Raw genomic sequence first — 20,575 nt, forward strand, 5'->3', positions numbered from 1 at the left:
TGTCAATCCCTTTTTCAGGTAACGGCGACAGATATTGTCAAGTTGACGGGATAAAATTGTGATAAATTGGATAAATAGATCTCGATAAAACGCGAAATAAAATAAATAGCAAAAAAATGCAGCAAGGTATTTTTGGGTTTTTGGAATATTAGATCTGAAAACAAAAGCACATAAAAATAGATCTCAAAGCAAATATGATAAAGAATAGACCCGGGGGGCATAGATTTCACTAGTGGCTTCTCTCGAGAAAATAGCATACGCTGGGCAAACAAATTACTGTTGGGCAATTGATAGAACATCAAATAATTATGACAAGACCCAGTCAATGATCATTATATAGGCATCACGTCCAAGATTAGTAAACTGACTCTTGCCTGCATCTAGTACTATTACTCCACACATCGGTCGCTATATATCCAGCATGCATCTAGTGTATTAAGTTCATGGAGAAATGGAGTAATGCAATAAGAACGATGACATGATGTAGACGAGATCTATTCATGTAGGAATAGCCCCCATCTTGTTATCCTTAATAGCAATGATACATGCGTGTCTTGCTGCCCCTTCTGTCACTGGGAAAGAACACCGCACGATCGAACCCATCACAAAGTACCTCTTCCCATGGCCTAACTAAACCAAAGTTTCGAAGTAGAAATACGAGGCTATAAGTAATCATGCATAGAAGAGATGAAAGAACTCAAATAACTTTCATGGATATAGATCTGACCATAAACTCAAAGTTTATCGGATCCCAACAAACACATCGCAAAAAAGAGTTACATCAAATAGATCTCCAAGAGAACATTGTATTGAGAATCAAAAGAGAGAGAGGAAGCCATCTAGCTACTGACTACGGACCCATAGGTCTACGATGAACTACTCATGGAGAGGCACCAATGAGGATGTTGGACCCCTCCGTGATGGTGTCTAGATTGGATCTCGTGGTTCTGGAACTTGCGGCCGCTGGAATTGTGTTTCGTCGACTTTCCTAGGGTTTCTGGAATATTTGGGTATTTATAGGGCGGAGAGGCGGCGCGGGAGGTCACCGAGGTGGGAACAACCCACCAGGGCACGCCTGGGCTCTTGGGCGCGCCCCGGGGGGTGTGCTCCCCTCGCCCCCCTCTGGTACTTCTTTGGCCCATCTTGTGTCTTCTGGTCCAGAAAAATTCTCCAAAATGTTTCGCTGCGTTAGGACTTCGTTTGGTATTGATTTTCTGCGAAGTAAAAAACAAGTAAAAAACAAGTAAAAAAACAGCAACTGGCACTGGGCACTATGTCAATAGGTTAGTCAAAAAATATGATATAAAGTTGCTATAAAATGATTGTAAAACATCCAAGAATGATAATATAACAGCATGGGACAATCAAAAATTATAGATACATTGGAGACGTATCATCCACCACACCTAACTGTTGAACATGTCACCTTTTAGTCGACCAACACTCAGTGCCATACAACATTGTTGGTCGAGCCGCCGTCCTGTGGAACTTGCATTTTAGCTTTTGTGGCACTCTCTTGTCATAGAGAATGCCAGAAGCTTGGTGCCACTTCATCCATCTGTCTTTGATGCGATGATTCACATCTTCATCAATACTTCCATCCTTTTGCAGCATTGACCCGAAATATCGAAAGGTGTCCTTCTGAGGCACCACATGTCCATCCATGCTAACCTCCTCCTCCTCCTCGCACCTAGTAGTACAGAAACCACACCTCATGTACTCGGTTTTAGTTCTACTATTCCTAAAACCTTTCGATTTCAAGGTCTGTCTCGATAACTCTAACTTCCTATTGACCCCCTCCGACTATCGTAAACTACCACCACATCATCTGCAAAGAGCATACACCATGGGATATGTCTTTGTATATCCCTTGTGACCTCATCCATCACCAAGAAAAAAAGATAAAGCCTCAAAGCTGACCCCTGATGCAGTCCTATTTTAATCAGGAAGTCATAAGTGTCGACATCACTTGTTCAGACACTTGTCACAACATTATCGTACATGGCCTTGATGAGGGTCATGTACTTTGTTGGGACTGTGTGTTTCTCCAAGACCCACCACATGACATTCCGCGATATCATATAATAGGACTTCTCTAAGTCAATGAACACCATATGCAAATCCTTCTTTTGCTCCCTGTATCTCTCCATAACTTGTCATACCAATAAAATGGCTTCCATGGTCCACCTCCCAGGCATGAAACCACACTGATTTTTTGGTCACGCTTGTCATTCTTCTTAAGCAGTGCTCATTGACTCTCTCCCATAGCTTCATTGTATGGCTCATCATCTTAATTCGATGGTAATTAGTACAACTCTGAACATCCCCCTTGTTCTTGAAGATTGGTAATAATATACTCCGGCTCCATTCTTCTGGCATCTTGTTTGCCCGAAACATAAGGTTGAAAAACTTGGTTAGCCATACTATCGCTATGTCCCGAGGCCTTTGCACACCTCAATGGGGATACCATCAGGACCCATCGCCTTGCCTCCTTTCATCATTTTTAAAACCTCCTTGATCTCACACTCCTGGATTTGCCGCACAATACGCATGCTGGTCTCATCAATGGAGTCGTCCAGTTCAATGGTAGAACTCTCATTCTCCCCATTGAACAACTTGTCGAAGTACTCCCGTCATCTATGCTTAATCTCCTCGTCCTTCACCAGGAGTTGGTCTGCTCCATCCTTGATGCATTTGACTTGGCCAATATCCTTCGCCTTCCTCTCGTGGATCTTAGCCACCTTAAGCTTATAGATGTCTCTTTCGCCCTCCTTCGTGCCTAACCGTTGGTAGACATCCTCATACCCCCGACCCCTTGCTTCACTGACAGCTCGCTTTGCGACTTTCTTCACCATTTCGTACTTCTCTACGTTGTCTGCACTCCAACTGTGCAAGTGTCAACTGCCCGTGTCGTGACACCTTATCTCGACGAACATTTCTTTGCACTCAAAATCTTTCTTAATAAAATCGTGGGAGAAATATCCAACCTCATAGGCTAATAGGGCATCTAGATTACTGCCCAACAGTGCATGGGCGATGATAGTACGATGTAGTATGGTTCCTTAATTGCATGTCTAGGTAACTACTATTTCACACAATATTATCATGTGCACATCTGTGTAGCACATGTTCAGCACATCGTGCTGCAGGAGCACTCTCATTTCAGATTTCCTAAGCGAACTTATGAAAATAAATATTGAGGAGGACATAAGGTTTTGAACGAGTTAAATACACTGGGAGTGCATCAACTTGTTCAGAGCGGTCACTTTGATGCCCAAAGTTATAAAACACCTGAAACTGGTGCTATAACTTGCTATATCCGTGCGATCTTACATTAAGATTCGTGCAAAAAATGTTTTTTTATTTTGCTCTCTTACCTGTTATGTCACTTGACTGAGACTTGATTAAATCTTAGTCGACTGAGACCTGTGCACATTAGCGACTACAACAAGCGCAGCTACATGTTCATGACGAGATGTGAATCTATTTATAAAGAAAATTTTGAGTCAGTGCGAATACGAAACAAGGAGCTCATGTGACCAGGGTTTTTTTGGGCAACCAGAAATTCCACTGGCCCTGAGGAATTTTGTTTTCGTTTGTTATTTTCAAAGTTTGAATTTCAAATAGGTTATGTATGCCAATTCAAATATCTTGTGTCTGTCCGCGTAGTGGATAGGCACATGTCCTTTACTCATCACGCCGCCCGATCGACTCCCCCCCCCCCCTCCCCCCCCCGACCGTTTTACAAAAAAAAATGGTTGTTTGGCTGCTTTAGAGGTTCAACTTTATATATTTTGATGATTCTAACCTATTTTAAATTCCAAAATCATTTGAAGAACATCGAATGAAAAAATCCAAAAATTCGGAGATTCCGCGGTTAGCGGCTTTACCACCCTTATCTGACGAAAAAACGAATTCTTGGGTTTGAATCCCAGTGACTCAATTTTTTCATTTTGTAATTCTCGTTATTATTTCGTCTGGTAACCATATTAGAAACACGGTCGTATCTCCATACAGAAGATACAACTGTGGTTGGCGCAGTGGCTAACATTCCACTACGTGTTGTGCATGAGTTAATTAAGGAGTTCAAATCCGAGCTAGCTCGTCTGGTTTTACTTGTCATTATTGTATTCATCATACGTATCGACATATGGGCCCATACTTGACACACATAAGTATTTGAAAACATTCATGCGTAATTAAATAAAATCTGAGGTTTTTTTTACGAGATTTAATTAAATTTTAGGGAGTTTTTTGTAAAAAAACCTTGCACGCCACAGCCTCGGTTAACACACACTATCATGTGGGCCACCAGCTGGCACGTCAAACGGGCAGCTCATACGCACGCATACGTACAGAGGTGTAACGCGCCGACCACCACCGGTTCCCGGGCGTTATGCATGAAGGGATCTTGACTGGCCCCACAGAAAAATACTAGTCTTTTCTACGCACTTGTCCTCAATCGTGCGCACCCGGGATCAACTTTCCGGTCGGTCACCATTTTAAAATTACTCCAAACCAAGCACACTTAACTTTAGAGTTCTTTTCAAATGGGCTCCCGGTAAAGAAGAAATTCCTTATTGATATGAGTAGTCTATCATTCCTGTTAAGCTAGGCTCTCACATACACCCCCGCCCAAAGGAACCGACGTCCTCGTCGGCCACCAGGAACGTTCCCTCTTGGCACACATATGCGCGTCCAGTCCAGTCCCGCACATCTGTCATGCCATGTGCCACAACGGGTCACACACGCCATGAGCCAAATGCACGTGCACCTGACCTGCGCATGCCCGTATAACCGCGAGGGTTAGCTCTGATACCAATTGTAATGCCCCGGCGATAACCATCGGTTCCCGGCCGTTACGCCTGGAGTGATCTTGACTGGCTCCACAAATTAACACTAGTCTTTTCTGCGTACTTTGTCCTCACTCGTGCGCACTAGAATCAACTTCCCTACCGATCACCCATGCTAGAATTACTCCAAGCCAAGCACACTTAACTTTAGAGTTCTTTTTGAATTGACTCCTGGAAAAGAAGGAATTTCTTGTTGATATGAGTAGCCTATCATTCCAATTAAGCCAGGCTCTCACAAGAGGCACCGTATTTGAACACTCGGACAAGTTATAGCAACAGTTTTATGTATTTTGCAACTTTAGGCACCAAAGTAACCTTGACGAACAAGTTAAGGCACCTATGGTATATTTAACTCGTTTTGAATGTACCAGCCAACTGTGTTGGCTATCTGTTTTCCCTTATTTGTATTTCCCTTGTTATCTATCAATTCCATTACGGTATTAATCTATCTATTATAAATTGAAATTAAAGCTCAATAAAATATTGTAGATTAACATTACATGGTAGGCTAATAAAAAGGATAAACATACATATACATCTCACAAAAAATGCAAAACTTTGGCCGATAATTGGCGGTCGTCAATTAATCTACACTACATGATACCCCACACATTGTTTTGGAATTATTGACCTTTAGCCAACTTATTATTTCCGATGATTTCTAGGAAAATCCTAGTGCCGTATATGGCCCATTCATGCATGGCAAGGTTGTGTGAAAAGGTTAGTCCCATTTCGGTTGTGCAGGGTCTGTTGGACACACACATGTGCTCCTTTGCCTCGTCACGCCTCGCCCGTGCGTCACAGGAGAGGGGCGAGAAGGTTTTTTGGGGAGCGCCCTCGTGTGACTGCTGAACTCTTCAGCGACGTGGCCGCAAATCGCCCACATTTCATGTTGCTCGGTGATTGCTTCGACTGGAAACACCTCTTCTTCCATCACGCCGTATGCCTGCGTCCTTTGGAAATTGGCGATGGCTCCTAGGTGTCGCAACACACTGTTTCTTTTCCTCCGTCGCTGCGCTCAGAGCCTCAGAGAAACGACTAGGATTTCCTCCACTCGGCACTGACGACGCGACGGGCTCGCCGTCGGCTGGAGTGGACGCCGCCTACTCCTTCATGCCTCCTTCCTTCCTCCCTCGGTCCCCGTCTCGCATCCCCTCCTCACACCTGCCCCCATCACGCAACTCTGACATCTCCCGTTGTCGGTTGTGCGCGACGACCGTCGGCCTCCTTCCAACATCTCTATTCTTCAGCTAGGGTTCCATCCGCCTACCGCTCGCCGCCCACCCAGCTCCGTCCACCACCGCACATCTCCTCCCCGGCTACACCACCTTGCCCGCGGGAGGCCGGCGTGTTAGTAGTAATCTTGATTAGTTAGTTGCATGCATGTAGTTAGCTGGTTAGTGGCCGGCCGTTGAGGAAAGCTAGCACGCACTCTGGTATGGATGCATGCAGGTCGTTGGTTAGCTAGCTAGATGGACGGCCGGGTTGTTTGGGCGTTGTGGTGACGCTGGACGTGAGCATGAGAATAGGAGTAGTTAGTGGCGTGAGTGGTGCATGGTGGTTGTGGAAGAAGAAGAAGAAGAAGAAGAAGAAGAAGAAGAAGAAGAAGAGTGCATGTACCATGAAGTGTCGAGTCCCTGTATAAATGGTTTCCTCTGAGTGAATGGAAATATGGTTGAGAGGCCAAAAGCACAATGTAGCCACGGTGGTCACCAAGGGAGTGCTCTAGGCAAAGGCCCTATGTTCTTCTTCCTTGGTATATGGGTGTGTTGGTGTGTGTCCAGGTCTAGTGTGTTCTTGAGAGCAACCATGAGAGAAACAGTAGAAGAGGAGCGGCGTCGTGGAGAGGTGGTGCCAATAATTGGTATCATGAGCTTGGTTGTCTTGGGCGTGGTTCGCCGTACCGGAGGCGTGCCGGCGATGGCGGTGTTCGCCGGCGGCTGCGTGATGCTCCGGGCCGTGTGTCGGTCTATGAAGGTGTGCGGCGCGGCGAGGAGGCCGCGGTGGCTGCAGCGGCACGGTGAGGAGGCCGCGGAGGACCTGCGTCGTGGCGACTTCAACGACACACAGCGGCATGGAGGTGCTGCGCTGCGGTTGATGCCGCAACGGTGCAGGGCAATAAGCCATGGCGGCGAGCCGAGCGCGACCGGTGCGTGTTATTGGTGCGCACTGGACGCGTCGGGACCGCGGGCGCGCATATGAGCATGCGGTTGACGTTGGGAGGAGGCGTATGGCGGACGCGGAGGCGGCGCGCGGTGAGCGTCTGGTGCGGTCGGGCTCGTCGGGCGAGTCGCGTGCGCGCGGGACGTGCGGGACACACTGGTGCGGTCGGACTCGTCGGGCGCGTCGGGTGCGCGCAGGACGTGCGGGGCGCAGAGGGACGCCAGGCATGTGTCGCCGGCGGAGAAGGAGCTCGGCGTATGTCGCCGGGGTCGTGACGGAGCACGGTGCGACCGGCGTCAGTGCGCCAGGTCGAGTCCGTGGCGGTGCGACCGGCGTCGATGCGCCGGGTCGGGTCCGCGGGCTGGGTCACGGTCATGACGATGACAATGACAGGAGCGGCAGCAACTCCGGTGACGACAAGTCGGGATTAAGGAGGAAAATGTTAGTAGTAATCTTGATTAGTTAGTCGCATGCATGTAGTTAGCTGGTTAGTGGTCGGCCATTGAGGAAAGCTAGCACACACTCTGGTATGGATGCATGCAGGTCGTTGGTTAGCTAGCTAGATGGACGGCCGGGTTGTTTGGGCGTTGTGGTGACGCTGGACGTGAGCATGAGAATAGGAGTAGTTAGTGGCGTGAGTGGTGCATGGTGGTTGTGGCCGCATGTACCATGATGTGTCGAGTCCCTGAATAAATGGTTTCCTCTGAGTGAATGGAAAAATGATTGAGAGGCCAAAAGCACAATGTAGCCACGGTGGTCACCAAGGGAGTGCTCTAGGCAAAGGCCTTATGTTCTTCTTCCTTGGTATATGGGTGCGTTGGTGTGTGTCCAGGTCTAGTGTGTTCTTGAGAGCAACCATGAAAGAAACAGTAGAAGAGGAGCGGCGTCGAGGAGAGGTGGCGCCAACACGGCGAGCCCCTCACCGTGCGCCGTGCCGCCGACAAGAAGCATTGTGATGGCGCTGGACAGGGACGTCCACCATTTGCAGGCTCGGCTGCCTTCCTCAAGCCCACCATGGTCGCATCCCCTCCCCTCACCCCCACCTACTCGGATCTCTCTTTTCCCAATCTCTGTCTGATTCTATTGTTATCCTCGCGGACTAATTTCAGAAAAGTAGATCTTAATTTCGAGCAAAATCATGGGCAATTTGGAGGCCTATACTTATTTGGTTCATTCAAGCTATAGATTGTGGTGAGCTCATGGTATTTCTAGATGTCGTCAAAGGAGTTTAATCTTCATTTTTTTGTGTCCTCCCTCCGGAAGAAGAGGTACTAGATTTCATCTGTATTTATGTTGCCATAGGATTTTCATTCTAAAGAGCATGTGTGGCAGGGGGTTCTTCTCGGCTGCCTCGGAGGCTCGAACTCAATACTCGAGCTCCTGCACCTACAGCGCCATGTACCGATGCATGACCTCAGTGCCACCGGCGGTGGCATCGCAGAGTCTAGGTAATGACTCCTTGACCATCTCCGCCTCCTGCTCTTTGAATTGTATACTGCATATTGTTTACTGCTGCTCTTCGACTTGTACTTTATATTGTTTACTGCCGCTCTTCAAGTTGTACTGTATATTGTTTACTGCTGCTCTTCGACTTGTACTTTATATTGTTTACTGCCGCTCTTCAAGTTGTACTGTATATTGTTTACTGCTGCTCTTTCAGTATTAGTGTAGTGGCAAGAAGCCATGAACTGGAAAAATAATGACATCTGTGTATAGAGAAGGGATTAATAATAGTCTCCTTTTGTACTAATTTTTTGCAGTACTTATTTGGAGCATTGGGTTCAATGTTTGTGGCTGTCACATTATGAAAGCCAAGAACTGGAAATTTATGTTCTTTATGTGACACGATAGTTTGTTGTTACATTTTCAAACTTTTCTATTTTGGATATGTATAATTGCAATCCTCAATGTATAGCTGCCGGTTAGATCTGGAGTTTGCTGATAGGAGCAGCAAGCAACAATAGGCAACCAACAGGATCTCTTGTATGAAGATGCGCAGGTTTTCTTCAGTTACTGCAGATTGCAAGCATGAGTGACATCGTTAAGTAAGTAGATGATTGGATTTTTGCCTTTGAGCTGGGCTACACTCAGTAAAAGAGCCTTCTATCAAAAGAAGATGTGTTACAGATGTTCCAGTATATTCCTCTGTTTGGAATCGAGAAAAGAGCTTTATGCTGAGAATCTACTTGTTGTAGAAGAAACTTCCATTAACAACTTTTTTTGCGGGATGTTAACAACTATTTGAAATAAAAGGTACTCTGATAAAATAACTCCTGTCAAGATTATATAAAGGACGGATTCCCATTCTAGAACATATGTTCTGTTGCTAACTGACAGTGCTTTCAGAAGTAATTTTTATTTAGGACATTAACTCTCAAGGTGACTCATCGTTGGTCTGGGTCAATTTCAAGTGCATAAATATCTGTAAATTTTGCCGTTTATATAGTTGAATAAGAATAATCTATCTACTTACACTAGTAGAAAACAGGACTTTCGTTCGGGCCTGGCCAGCTCATTAGTCCCGGTTCTGCACGAACCGGGACCCATGGGGTGCATTAGTCCCGCTTCATGAGCCCAGGGGGCCGGCCGGGCCACGTGGGCCACTGGTCCCGGTTCAAGGCACGAACCGGGACCAATGCGCCTCGCCCCTGGCCCATGACCATTAGTCCTGGTTTGTGCCACAAACCGGGACTAAAGGGTTGGTCCTCGTTGCGGCCAGAGTTTAGTCCCACCTCGCCAACCGAAGGGTGCTCACACCGATTTATAAGCCCGTCCCTCTCTGCCTTGTTGAGCTCCTCTCAAAAAGAAAATAATGCCCTTATACAGGGAATTTGACCTAAATTCAGAGTGAGTTTCTCTGAAATTCATAAAAATTTATTATGAATTTAGGTTGAATTTTCTCTATAAGCGCATCTATGCTCATTTTCTTATGTTGAGGTTGGCGATCTTTACAGACTTTTTGTGTGTTAAATATGCACCATTCAAAATCAGTCTCTGCTTTGAATGGTGCATTTTGAACACACAAAAAGTCAGGAGTTCAAATAAGTTTTAAAAAATGAAATCCCTTTGTAACAGACGAGTTTCCGTATGAAATCCTGATACTTTGAAAAAAATTGTCCGTTTTGTACACGAAGTGCATACAGTTTTTGCCGTAACCTTCTCAACTTTCTTGCACATGCTATGTGGATGAAATGATGATACCATGCCAACTTTCAACCTTTTCAGAGTTCATTTGAAATGCTTTTCAATTTTAGGGTTTTATAGCTCAAAATAATTAGTAAATGCATCAAAAAATAACAAATGAAGTCAGAAAGGATTGAAAAATGATGATGTGGCTTTGAATGGTGCATTTTGAACACACAAAAAGTCAGGAGTTCAAATAAGTTTTAAAAATGTAATCCCATTGTAACAGACGAGTTTCCGTATGAAATCCTGATACTTTGAAAGAGATTGTCCGTTTTGTACACGAAGTGCATCCAGTTTTTGCCGTAACCCTCTCAACTTTCTTGCACACGCTATGTGGATGAAATGATGATACCATGCCAACTTTCAACCTTTTCAGAGTTCATTTGAAATGCTTTTCAATTTTATGGTCTTATAACTCAAAATAATTAGTAAATGCATGAAAAATAACAAATAAAGTCAGAAAGGAGTGAAAAATGATGTTGTGGCTTTGAATGGTGCATTTTGAACACACAAAAAGTCAGGAGTTCAAATACGTTTAAAAAAATGAAATCCCTTTGTAACAGACGAGTTTCCGTATGAAATCCTGATACTTTGAAAGAGATTGTCTGTTTTGTACACGAAGTGCATCCAGTTTTTGCCGTAACCCTCTCAACTTTCTTGCACACGCTATGTGGATGAAATGATGATACCATGCCAACTTTCAACCTTTTCAGAGTTCATTTGAAATGCTTTTCAATTTTATGGTCTTATAGCTCAAAATAATTAGTAAATGCATGAAAAATAACAAATGAAGTCAGAAAGGATTGAAAAATGATGATGTGGCTTTGAATGGTGCATTTTGAACACACAATAAGTTAGGAGTTCAAATACGTTTTAAAAAATGAAATCCCTTTGTAACAGATGAGTTTCCGTATGAAATCCTGATACTTTGAAAGAGATTATCCGTTTTGTACACGAAGTGCATCCAGTTTTTGCCGTAACCCTCTCAACTTTCTTGCACATGCTATGTGGATGAAATGATGATACCATGCCAACTTTCAACCTTTGCAGAGTTCATTTGAAATGCTTTTCATTTTTAGGGTCTTATAGCTCAAAATAATTAGTAAATGCATGAAAAATAACAAATGAAGTCAGAAAGAATTGAAAAATGATGACGTGGCTTTGAATGATGCATTTTGAACACACAAAAAGTCAGGAGATCGAATAAGTTTTAGTAAATGAAATCCCTTTGTAACAGACGAGTTTCCGTATGAAATCCTGATACTTTGAAAGAGATTGTCCGTTTTGTACACGAAGTGCATTCAGTTTTTGCCGTAACCCTCTCAACTTTCTTGAACATGCTATGTGGATGAAATGATGATACCATGCCAACTTTCAACCTTTGCAGAGTTCATTTGAAATGCTTTCATAAACTCAAAAATAAAAATAAAATAAATAATTCAAAAAACAAAAAAAATACTGGAAAAAATAAAAAAAATGCCGCCTAATGGGCCGCATGGCCTGCATACGACTAGAAACCCATCTGCACATGGGCCAGGATGCTGGCCCGCAGGCCCAATAGGCCCAACATGGAAGTGACAAGGGTAGGCATGTAATGCCTGCATATTAGAGAGGAGCTCAGCACCTGAGCTGCAACGCAGCTTATAAACAGGTGCTGAGCTCTCTCAGCTAGCGAGGTGGGACTAAACTTCCCACCGCACTGCGCCAGCACATTAGTCCCGGTTGGTGGCTCGAACCGAAACCAATGCTCCCCTTTGGTCCCGGTTGGTGGCACATTCCGGTTGGTGCCACCAACCGGGACCAAAGCCCTCTGCTTCCCGCCCTTTGGGCTGGTGAAAAGAGGCCTTTGGTCCCGGTTGGTGCCACCAACCGGGACTAAAGGTGGCATTGGTCCCGGTTTGTGCGTCGAACCGGGACCAAAGCCTTTGCTATATAAGCCAGCACTTAGAAAATTTTCAGATTTCCATCGCCAGTTTTCCCCCGCCCGACGACGCCGCGAGCTCGATCTACGCCGCCAGGCTGCCCCGCCGCCGTCGCCATCGCCCGTGCCCCCGAGCCCACGCCCTCGCCCGTCGCCGTCGTCCTCCACCCCCCGCCGCCATCGCCGTCGCCCTCCGCCGCGCGCCCCCGAGCCGTGTCGCCCATACGTCACCGTCGCCGTCGCCCTCCGCCCCCGGCCCGCCGCGGTCGCCGTCGCCCTCCGCCACCCACGCCGTCGCCCTCCGCCGCCCACGCCGTTGCCCTCCGTCGCCCGATGTGAGCCGCCGCCACGCCACAGCTCTGTTTATTTTTTTCATATAATTTGTATTATTTTTTTGTTCATTGCATTTTTTCATATATATAATGTATATATATATATATATATATATATATATATATGTATGTATATGTATGTGGTAGCTATATGATGAATGGATGTGGCTATGTTTGTATGAATATAATGTTCATAGAATTTTTTGTTTATATACGTTTTTTTCATATATGTATTAATTGTTTATTGAGGTTAATTATTAGTAGATATCGATTTTAGGTTAGTGCTTAGTAGTTGAACTAGTTGATTTAATAAAACTATTTTATAAAATTTTACTATATATAGAAGTAGTTTATTTTTAGTAAGAACTACTTTATTTTATATATTTATAGTAAGTGCTTAGTAGTGGAACTAGTTGATTAATTAATAAAACTATTTTATTAAATTTTACTATATATAGAAGTAGTTTATTTTAGTAAGAACTACTTCATTTTATTTATTTATAGTAAATGCTTAGTAGTTGAACTAGTTGATTAATTAATAAAACTACTTTATTTTATTTATAGTAAGTGCTTAATTAGTAGTTGAACTAGTTGATTTAACAAAACTAGTTTATTTTACTATAGAAGTAATTTATTTTTAGCAAGGAAATTAATAGAACTAGTTTGTTTTTTTAGTTAAAGTAATTATTCCCGCATCGACGTCGACGATGCCTATCCCGCATCCTCATCGTCGACTCGGCGGAGGAGGCCGGCTTGATCAGAGGGGCCATGTCCGGGACTAGGCTCCGTCGGGCTGGTTTTGGGAGGTGCTACCTTCCGATGGGCGTAGGTTGGTGAGGAGCCAGCCCGGCGTTGACCCGATCCTTGTTTGGTGGTGGTCGCGTGAGCCAGTGACGGTGCCGAGGCTTCCGGACACCACGGAGGTGGTACGTCACCGTGTCAGCGAGGAGGACCAGCACGTCCGTCGCTACATGGTTGCTTTGGAGGGCAGGTTCGACAATACCTGGCAGGTTCTTCAGGGATCTCACTGGAACTATGATCCCGTGATGGTTCCGTCCCTTTGGGTGTCCACCGCCCGCGCCGATACCCGCCGGGCGCTACTGTTCTAGCTGTACTAGTGATGCTATATGTATGATAGTATTCGAGGTGTATTAGTGATAATATTCGACGATGTACGGACGCATGAAGATGATGTAGTTTTGCTTATAATTGAATGCATCCTAATTTGAATACTACTTTATTTTGTGATTTGATTTTGCTTATTTAATGCTCAAAGTGGAAAACTACTCCTACTTTGAATGCTAAAATTGGAGAGCATTATGATTAGTTGATAGCTTATAGGGTTTTTGTTTTCGCAGAAATCTAGGAGCCCCCGGCCCCTCCATCATCCCCGCCGTCGTCCCCGTCACCGCCCCCTCCGACATCGAGGTGAGACCAGCCAAATCCTCTTTTAGAAAGATAATTAAACGATATTTCTGGTTGACTGTAAGTCTGTCGAGTCTCCACCATATATGAGAGGACGAAGAATCCCGACTGTTGTCGTGGGGGTAGCTTCTCCTTCGTTCCCGTGTGCTAGACAATTTGGTGTAATGCACTCGAGAACGAAAGGAGGAGCTACCATCACCGACGGTCGCAAATGTCAGAGAGGAATCGGTGAGGGAGAGTTCCACCATATATATGAGAGGACGAAGAATCCCAACTGTTGTCGTGGGGGTCGCTTCTCCTTTGTTCCGGTATGCTAGACATTTTGGTGTAATGCACTCGGGGACAAATGGAGGAGCGACCATCACCAACGGTCGAATGTATACACCACGTGAGCTGAGAGTTTTCAAGAAAAGACTCGACAAACCGATAGTCAACCCGTGATGAATAATAATGATCTAACTTAGGTGTTTTAGTACATATATTTAATTGTAGACGTTTAATATTTGAATTATGAACATAGGAAATGTCGTACTCGGACGACGAAAGTCTCCCGGGGGAGTGCGACTGGTGCCATGACGACCGAGGTCAGTGCGACAGGCCTCACCTGGACGAAGATCGGCGCTTCAGTATTAAGCTGGAGGAGACCTTCGATGTTGAAACGGTACGCAACGACGACAAGTGTTATTTTTTTCGTAATTAAGCACGACTTCAACTATTTCAACGTGTACTTTTCATCTTTTACAATTCGGCTAGCTTATCCCATGCCATGCAAGACGCTACGTCTTGAAGAGGATGGGTTTTGAAGACCATGAAAGTATGGAAACAAAGAAAATTCACCTAAGGACCCATCATGATATAGATTTTGAAGTAAATCCGTATAATTGTGAGAGCGTAACCCATTTTGGTTGCAAAAATTGGGAAGCATTTTGCAAGATGTATGGTTTTGATGAGGGTATGCTTGTCACCATGGATCTTGGTGATCCTGACATCGAGCAAGACAATATGGACATTTGGGTCCTTGTTGATACGCCTCCAATTCTACCGCTATGTGAGTTTCTCAAACATAGTTATTAGCTAATTTATATTGTTCATTTCAAAATAGTTGACAGCTTATTTTGATTGTTCAAACAATGTGCAGAACATGGTAGACAGAACCTACTACACCGATGGCTCTGAGTTAACTTATAAGGAGAAAACTCATCTGGTCGGATTTTGTACTGATCTTGAGAATTACAATATCTATTGTAAAACTCCTCCACATAATGGTCAATACGTGCCACTAGTGCACGTGTTGAACTACGGTAACTACTATGGAGATACCCTGGTAAGATTTGTTACTATTACGACATCCGTGCATATTTTGCATACTTCTAAAACTAGTACATCATTGCTAACTATGAAGTTATCACTATGTTTTTCAACAGATAATCCCAGAGGATTGTGTGCCTCATTTGATGTATCAGAATGGTAGGCTTGATGTTTTGAACAAACAACCAGGTCATCCTACGAATCTCAACTGTCCATACCGGATTTCTAAAAGAAGTGGAGACATGCAAATCAAAGAATGGAAAAAATGTATGGACGGTCGCAAGGAGGTTCTTGGAAGCAAAAGGAAGCGAAGCGCAAGAATTGGAGACAGGATGATCTCCATTCTCCATAATGGAGAGTCAGGGTCTATATTGTTTTATGCTATTTTACCTTAAAGAGGGTATTTCGGTCCTACCTAATACTGATGATCATGTGCTAAGAGCAATTAAGTAGGGTTGGTTCGATGACTATGAGGATGATGATCTTCTGACTTGTTATTAATAACGAGTAGAAGTTGTATGATGAAGGTTAGCAGGACTTGTTATTATATATGATGATGCATGATGCGCGCATGAGGAGTTATTATATATGAGTGGGTGAAATGAATATGGATTGGATTGAAGTGAAGGCAACATGCATGTGGTGCATGTTGAAAGTAGTACAATCCAAACTTGATCAAGTTAGGATTAGTATTACTTTCTACATGCACCACATGTTGCTTTCACTTCAATCTAAGCCATGTTTAGGCATAGCAGTACGTAGCGTTGGTAAACCAAGCACGGAGATATAAGAGAGGACACTTCTCTCTAATAGCTACCTAATAACAACCTAAATTAACCCCCCAAACCCCTAAATCAGCCCCTTTCAAAAAAAAACCTCAGCTCCAGCCAGATGCTGACGCGTGGATGCCTATTGGTCGCGGTTGGTGTCACCAACCGGGACCAAAGGCCCCCCGTCCTGGGCTGGCCGCAGCGGCCACGTGGAGGACCTTCTGTCCTGGTTCATGTAAGAACCGGAACTAAAGGCCAAGGGCATTAGTAACGACCTTTTAGTCCCGGTTCACAAACCGGGACAGAAGGCCCTCACGAACCAGGAGAATAGGCCCTTTTTCTACTAGTGTTAGGATTTGTTTTGCTTGCAGGAATTGGCAACAGCATATTACAATAATGCTTCCTATATCTGTCATTCCCACCACCTGACCTGGAGAGAGGTCTGCATCCATCTTTAATTTCTTGGAGAGTTATTAATGAAGGTCTAAACATATTAGCATATCTTGATGATATGTCACTTTCAAATAAATACTAGGGCATAAGATTAATTTTTCTTCATGTTATATATTCTGATATATATTCCTAGAGAGTACATATTTGTTTTACTTTTTTTGGTACTACCTTTGAGAACAACTCTGAAATTGAAACGATGCTTGTTTTAGTCATTGTAACTACAGTACTGAATTCTAGAAAAAATGTGTTGCGGAAATATTAGCTCAAGGTTGAGGAGATGAAATTTTATTTTGTCCCATGTTACACTTGAACTACCTAAGTTTTGACTAGATGGTAGCATTGCTTGCTAATGAGCATTGGTAAAGAAGTCCTAGAGTCATTGTGCAAATACACTATTTATAGTGAATAATGGAGTCCAATTTGCTGCTTCAGTCGGTAACTTTATTACTAAATGTGTTTTGTGCAGGTTTCGGCCTTCAATATTTATGATGCCGAACTTTAGTTGTAGGATAAAATGCTCCTATTGTGATCTATGGGATTGCATGTAGTTGGTTGAATAAATATATATTATATCACTCTAAACTCTGCATTTCCTTCTTCACTTTCATCAACACCTAATTATACATTTCAAAGTATTTGGGTTCATGGCAAACTAGAGTTCATGGTGTAGCAAGACTCCTATTCACCATCTCAGTATTGCAATTTAATTTAATTGATAGTGGCTTTGCTTATTTGGTATTTTTGGATGTTTCAGGAAGACATAAATTTGCAAATAGAACGTGGAGAAGAACTCCACTGTAATCCACTAATACGAATAAGGCAATGGATCGGGATGGTGTTTCAAGGATTGAAATTAGTTAGGATAGCTTAGATAAACCGATCAGACTTTATTTTTTCATGCACTATCATTTTGAATTTTGTATTGGCTTCATGCAGCCTTTTATTTATGTCCAGTTCAAAGAATTTTTTTTTTTGAGAATGACGAGCCCCCAAATTATACAGGAGAATGATTATGGTCATACAACCAAGCCTCCTGTACCCTACTTGGTACAGCTCCAATCATCTTGAAGTCCCCATGATCTTTTGCTTCCATCGCCAGGTTGTGCGCGAACTTGTTCCTTTCCCTGCTGATCCAGTTGACTTGCCAGGATACGAAGTGCCCCAAGCACTCACGTATATCTCTGATAATCGGAAAACAGTGGGATCGGTTTGTGGCTTGCGGGGACAACTCTTTAGCTAGTGTACTGCAATCAGTTTCGATGATTATATGGCCATTAAACAGAGCGGACAGGCCTATCAGGCCTTCTCTAATAGCACATGCTTCAGCCTCCATTACGACCATGCAGGTCCCAGTATTCTGCCCAAGGGAGACAACGGGGATTCCCTTGTGGTCTCTAGCCACAGCTCCGGCATAGCTCAGTCCTGAGTCAGGGTTGTATGCTGTGTCCGTATTTAGATTTGCAAATCCCGCTGGAGGAGCATACCAATGGTTGCCTGCATCATTTTCCCGCCTCACATTACATATGTTCTTGCTTCCCACTGGCTCTTTCCCCCTCTCGCTATCTGTGGCGACAAGACAGTTTCGGATTTCCTCGTCATATCTTGTCAGGAAGGATGCAGATCTCGAGATGGATTCTTTCCCATCCCCATGCACGCAGTTGTCCCGTAGGAACCATGCTCTCCATATCAGTAAAAGGATTTTATCCCGCATGTCTGCATTGCATGTGTCCAGGATGATCTGTAGCCAATCTCTACCAGTGTTTCTGAATGTCCCTCATCCGGGAGGTCCCAAACCTCTCTCATTGCAAATCTCAAAGCCTTGCTTTTGGTGCATTCTATCACACTGTGGAACTCCTCTTCCTCTGCATATCCACATATGCTACATGTAGTATCCACCTCCAGAGTTCATTTGAATTTATTCTTCTTGGTGGCCAGGGTATTGGTCGCAACCCTCCAACCAAATATTTTAACCTTTTCCGGCACTGAAGCCTTCCAGATAAGATCCCATATGCTACGGTTGTTTCTGTCACCTGCAGATGTAGATGTAGCTAGGTCTCGCCCTGGTCCGTCCATGGCTAGTCTATACGCACTCCGCACAGAGAACACTCCAGATTTCTCATGATTCCACGCAAGCTGATCCTCCGTCGGATTGGTCGGCAGTTTGATTTTGCAAATATCAACTGCATCAAAATGATTGAAAATCCGATATATAAGTTCGGTGTTCCAATTATTTTCCCGTTGCACTAATAGTTGGTTGACCCATCTCAACCGAGTTCTGGAGGTAAAGTTCGCCACTTTGAGTCCTTCCTTCCTGGGGATCCAATTATCTCTTGTGATTTGAATACTTCTTCCATTACCCACACGCCATATGAGGCCTTTCTTCGAAAGTTCCAGCCCAAATTCAATCCCTCTCCATGCAGGTGATGCATCCGATGCAAAGCCTATGTCAAGGAGCTTACCATGCGGAAAATATTTGGATTTAAGGACTCGAGCACAGAGGCTATCCGGGTTCTGGATCAATCTCCATGCTTGTCTAGCTAGAAGTGCTTGGTTGAAACCTTGCATATCTCTGAATCCAATCCCACCTGCTCTCTTGGGTTTTACCATTTTATCGCAAGCCATCCAATGGACTTTGCGGTGTTCTCCATCTTCACCCCACCAAAATTTTCTGATAAGCTTCTCATATTTCTCACAGAAGCCTACAGACATCTTGAAAACACTCATCACATGGGTGGGTAAAGCTTGAGCTACGGATTTCACAAGTGCCTCCTTCGCTGCATGAGACATATACCTTTCCGACCAATCATTGCATCGCTTGCCAAACCTGTCCATAATGGGTTGAAAGTTATCATCCTTCATTTTCCCCTCTGGAGTAGGGAGTCCCAAGTGCTTGCTCTCAAACGTGGCCGACACCACACCCAGGGTCTCCTTGATCCGTTCTTGGGTTGTGTTCGGGCATCGCTCACTGAAAAGTATTGAACACTTACTTGGGGTGAGAAGCTGACCCGAGCAATTTTGAAACAAAGCGAGCGCTTTCTGAACGGCATTGGCTTCCTCCGCAGATGCTTTAAAGAACAAAAGGCTGTCATCGGCAAAGAGGAGATTCGAAATACCTAGGCTCCCTCTTGCCACCTTAATGGGTGTGATGTTACCATTGGATATCTCCTTATTCAGGATACTAGTAAGACCATCCGCGACAGAGAGGAATAGATATGGGCTAAGGGGATCTCCTTGACGTAGCCCTCTCGATGGACTAAAAGTTTGCAGCAGCTCACCATGGCACCGGACAGCATATCTCACCGAGCAAACACACTTCATCACCCAGTTCGTCCATTTTTCATTAAATCCCAATTTGCGCAGAGTGTTTTCAAGGAAACCCCAATCCACTCTGTCATATGCTTTCGCCGGGTCTAGCTTGTACGCACAATGAGTATCTCGTGCGTTCTTGCTATGCTGAATTTTATGGAAGCATTCAAACGCAATGTAGGCATTATCCGTTAGCAATCTCCCAGGGACAAACGCACTCTGCGTCTCGGAGATGATTTCATCCAGGAATGGCCTCAGTCAGTTTACTAGACACTTCGCCACTACCTTATATATGACGTTGCATAAACTGATCGGACGGAAGTCCTTCAAGCTCTCGGGGTTGCTGCCTTTCGGAATGAGGACAATAGTAGTATCGTTAATTCCTTCGGGCATGATCCCATCTGCAAAGAACTTCTTTACCGCCCCTACCACATCTTCTTTTAAAATGTCCCAATTCCTCTGATAGAAGTGGGCTGGAAACCCATCAGGCCCTCGTGATTTCAATGGGCCGATTTGAAATAAGGCGTCACTGATTTCCTTTTCTGTGAAATCCTTTGTCAGATGTTATTCATATCCTCATTAACTCTCGCTTGCATCATGTTGATTAATTCCTGCGGTGCCACCTTATCATCTTTAGTATACAGGTCCTTGAAAAAGCGTGTGGTCATCTGCTGGATCCCATCCTTATCGTCAACCCACTGGCCATTACCATCTTTCAACCTTGTGATGGTATTCTTTTTCCTTCTCCAGGTTGCCTTCCGCTGAAAATATTTAGTGTTTTTATCGCTCTCTTTCAGCCAGGTTGTTCTAGATCTTTGTCTCCACATAATTTCCTCTCTCAACAAAACTTCATCAAGT

General features: G+C 44.3%; 1 protein-coding gene across 1 annotated transcript; it reads right to left on the reverse strand.

Moving 5' to 3' along the window:
• Positions 1-17,405: 17,405 nt before the first annotated feature.
• On the reverse strand, positions 17,406-18,122 carry LOC141026822 (uncharacterized). The gene has a single exon (XM_073503674.1). It carries the CDS (start codon positions 18,120-18,122, stop codon positions 17,406-17,408), a length of 717 nt encoding a protein of 238 aa, XP_073359775.1.
• Positions 18,123-20,575: the final 2,453 nt, after the last annotated feature.

Source organism: Aegilops tauschii, chromosome 7, assembly GCF_002575655.3.
Source record: "Aegilops tauschii subsp. strangulata cultivar AL8/78 chromosome 7, Aet v6.0, whole genome shotgun sequence".
Classification (NCBI taxonomy): domain Eukaryota; kingdom Viridiplantae; phylum Streptophyta; class Magnoliopsida; order Poales; family Poaceae; genus Aegilops; species Aegilops tauschii.

Bases quoted from the DNA above. Each gene is read 5' to 3' on its own strand.
- LOC141026822 (XM_073503674.1), bottom strand. From the start codon at position 18,122: ATGCGGGATAAAATCCTTTTACTGATATGGAGAGCATGGTTCCTACGG.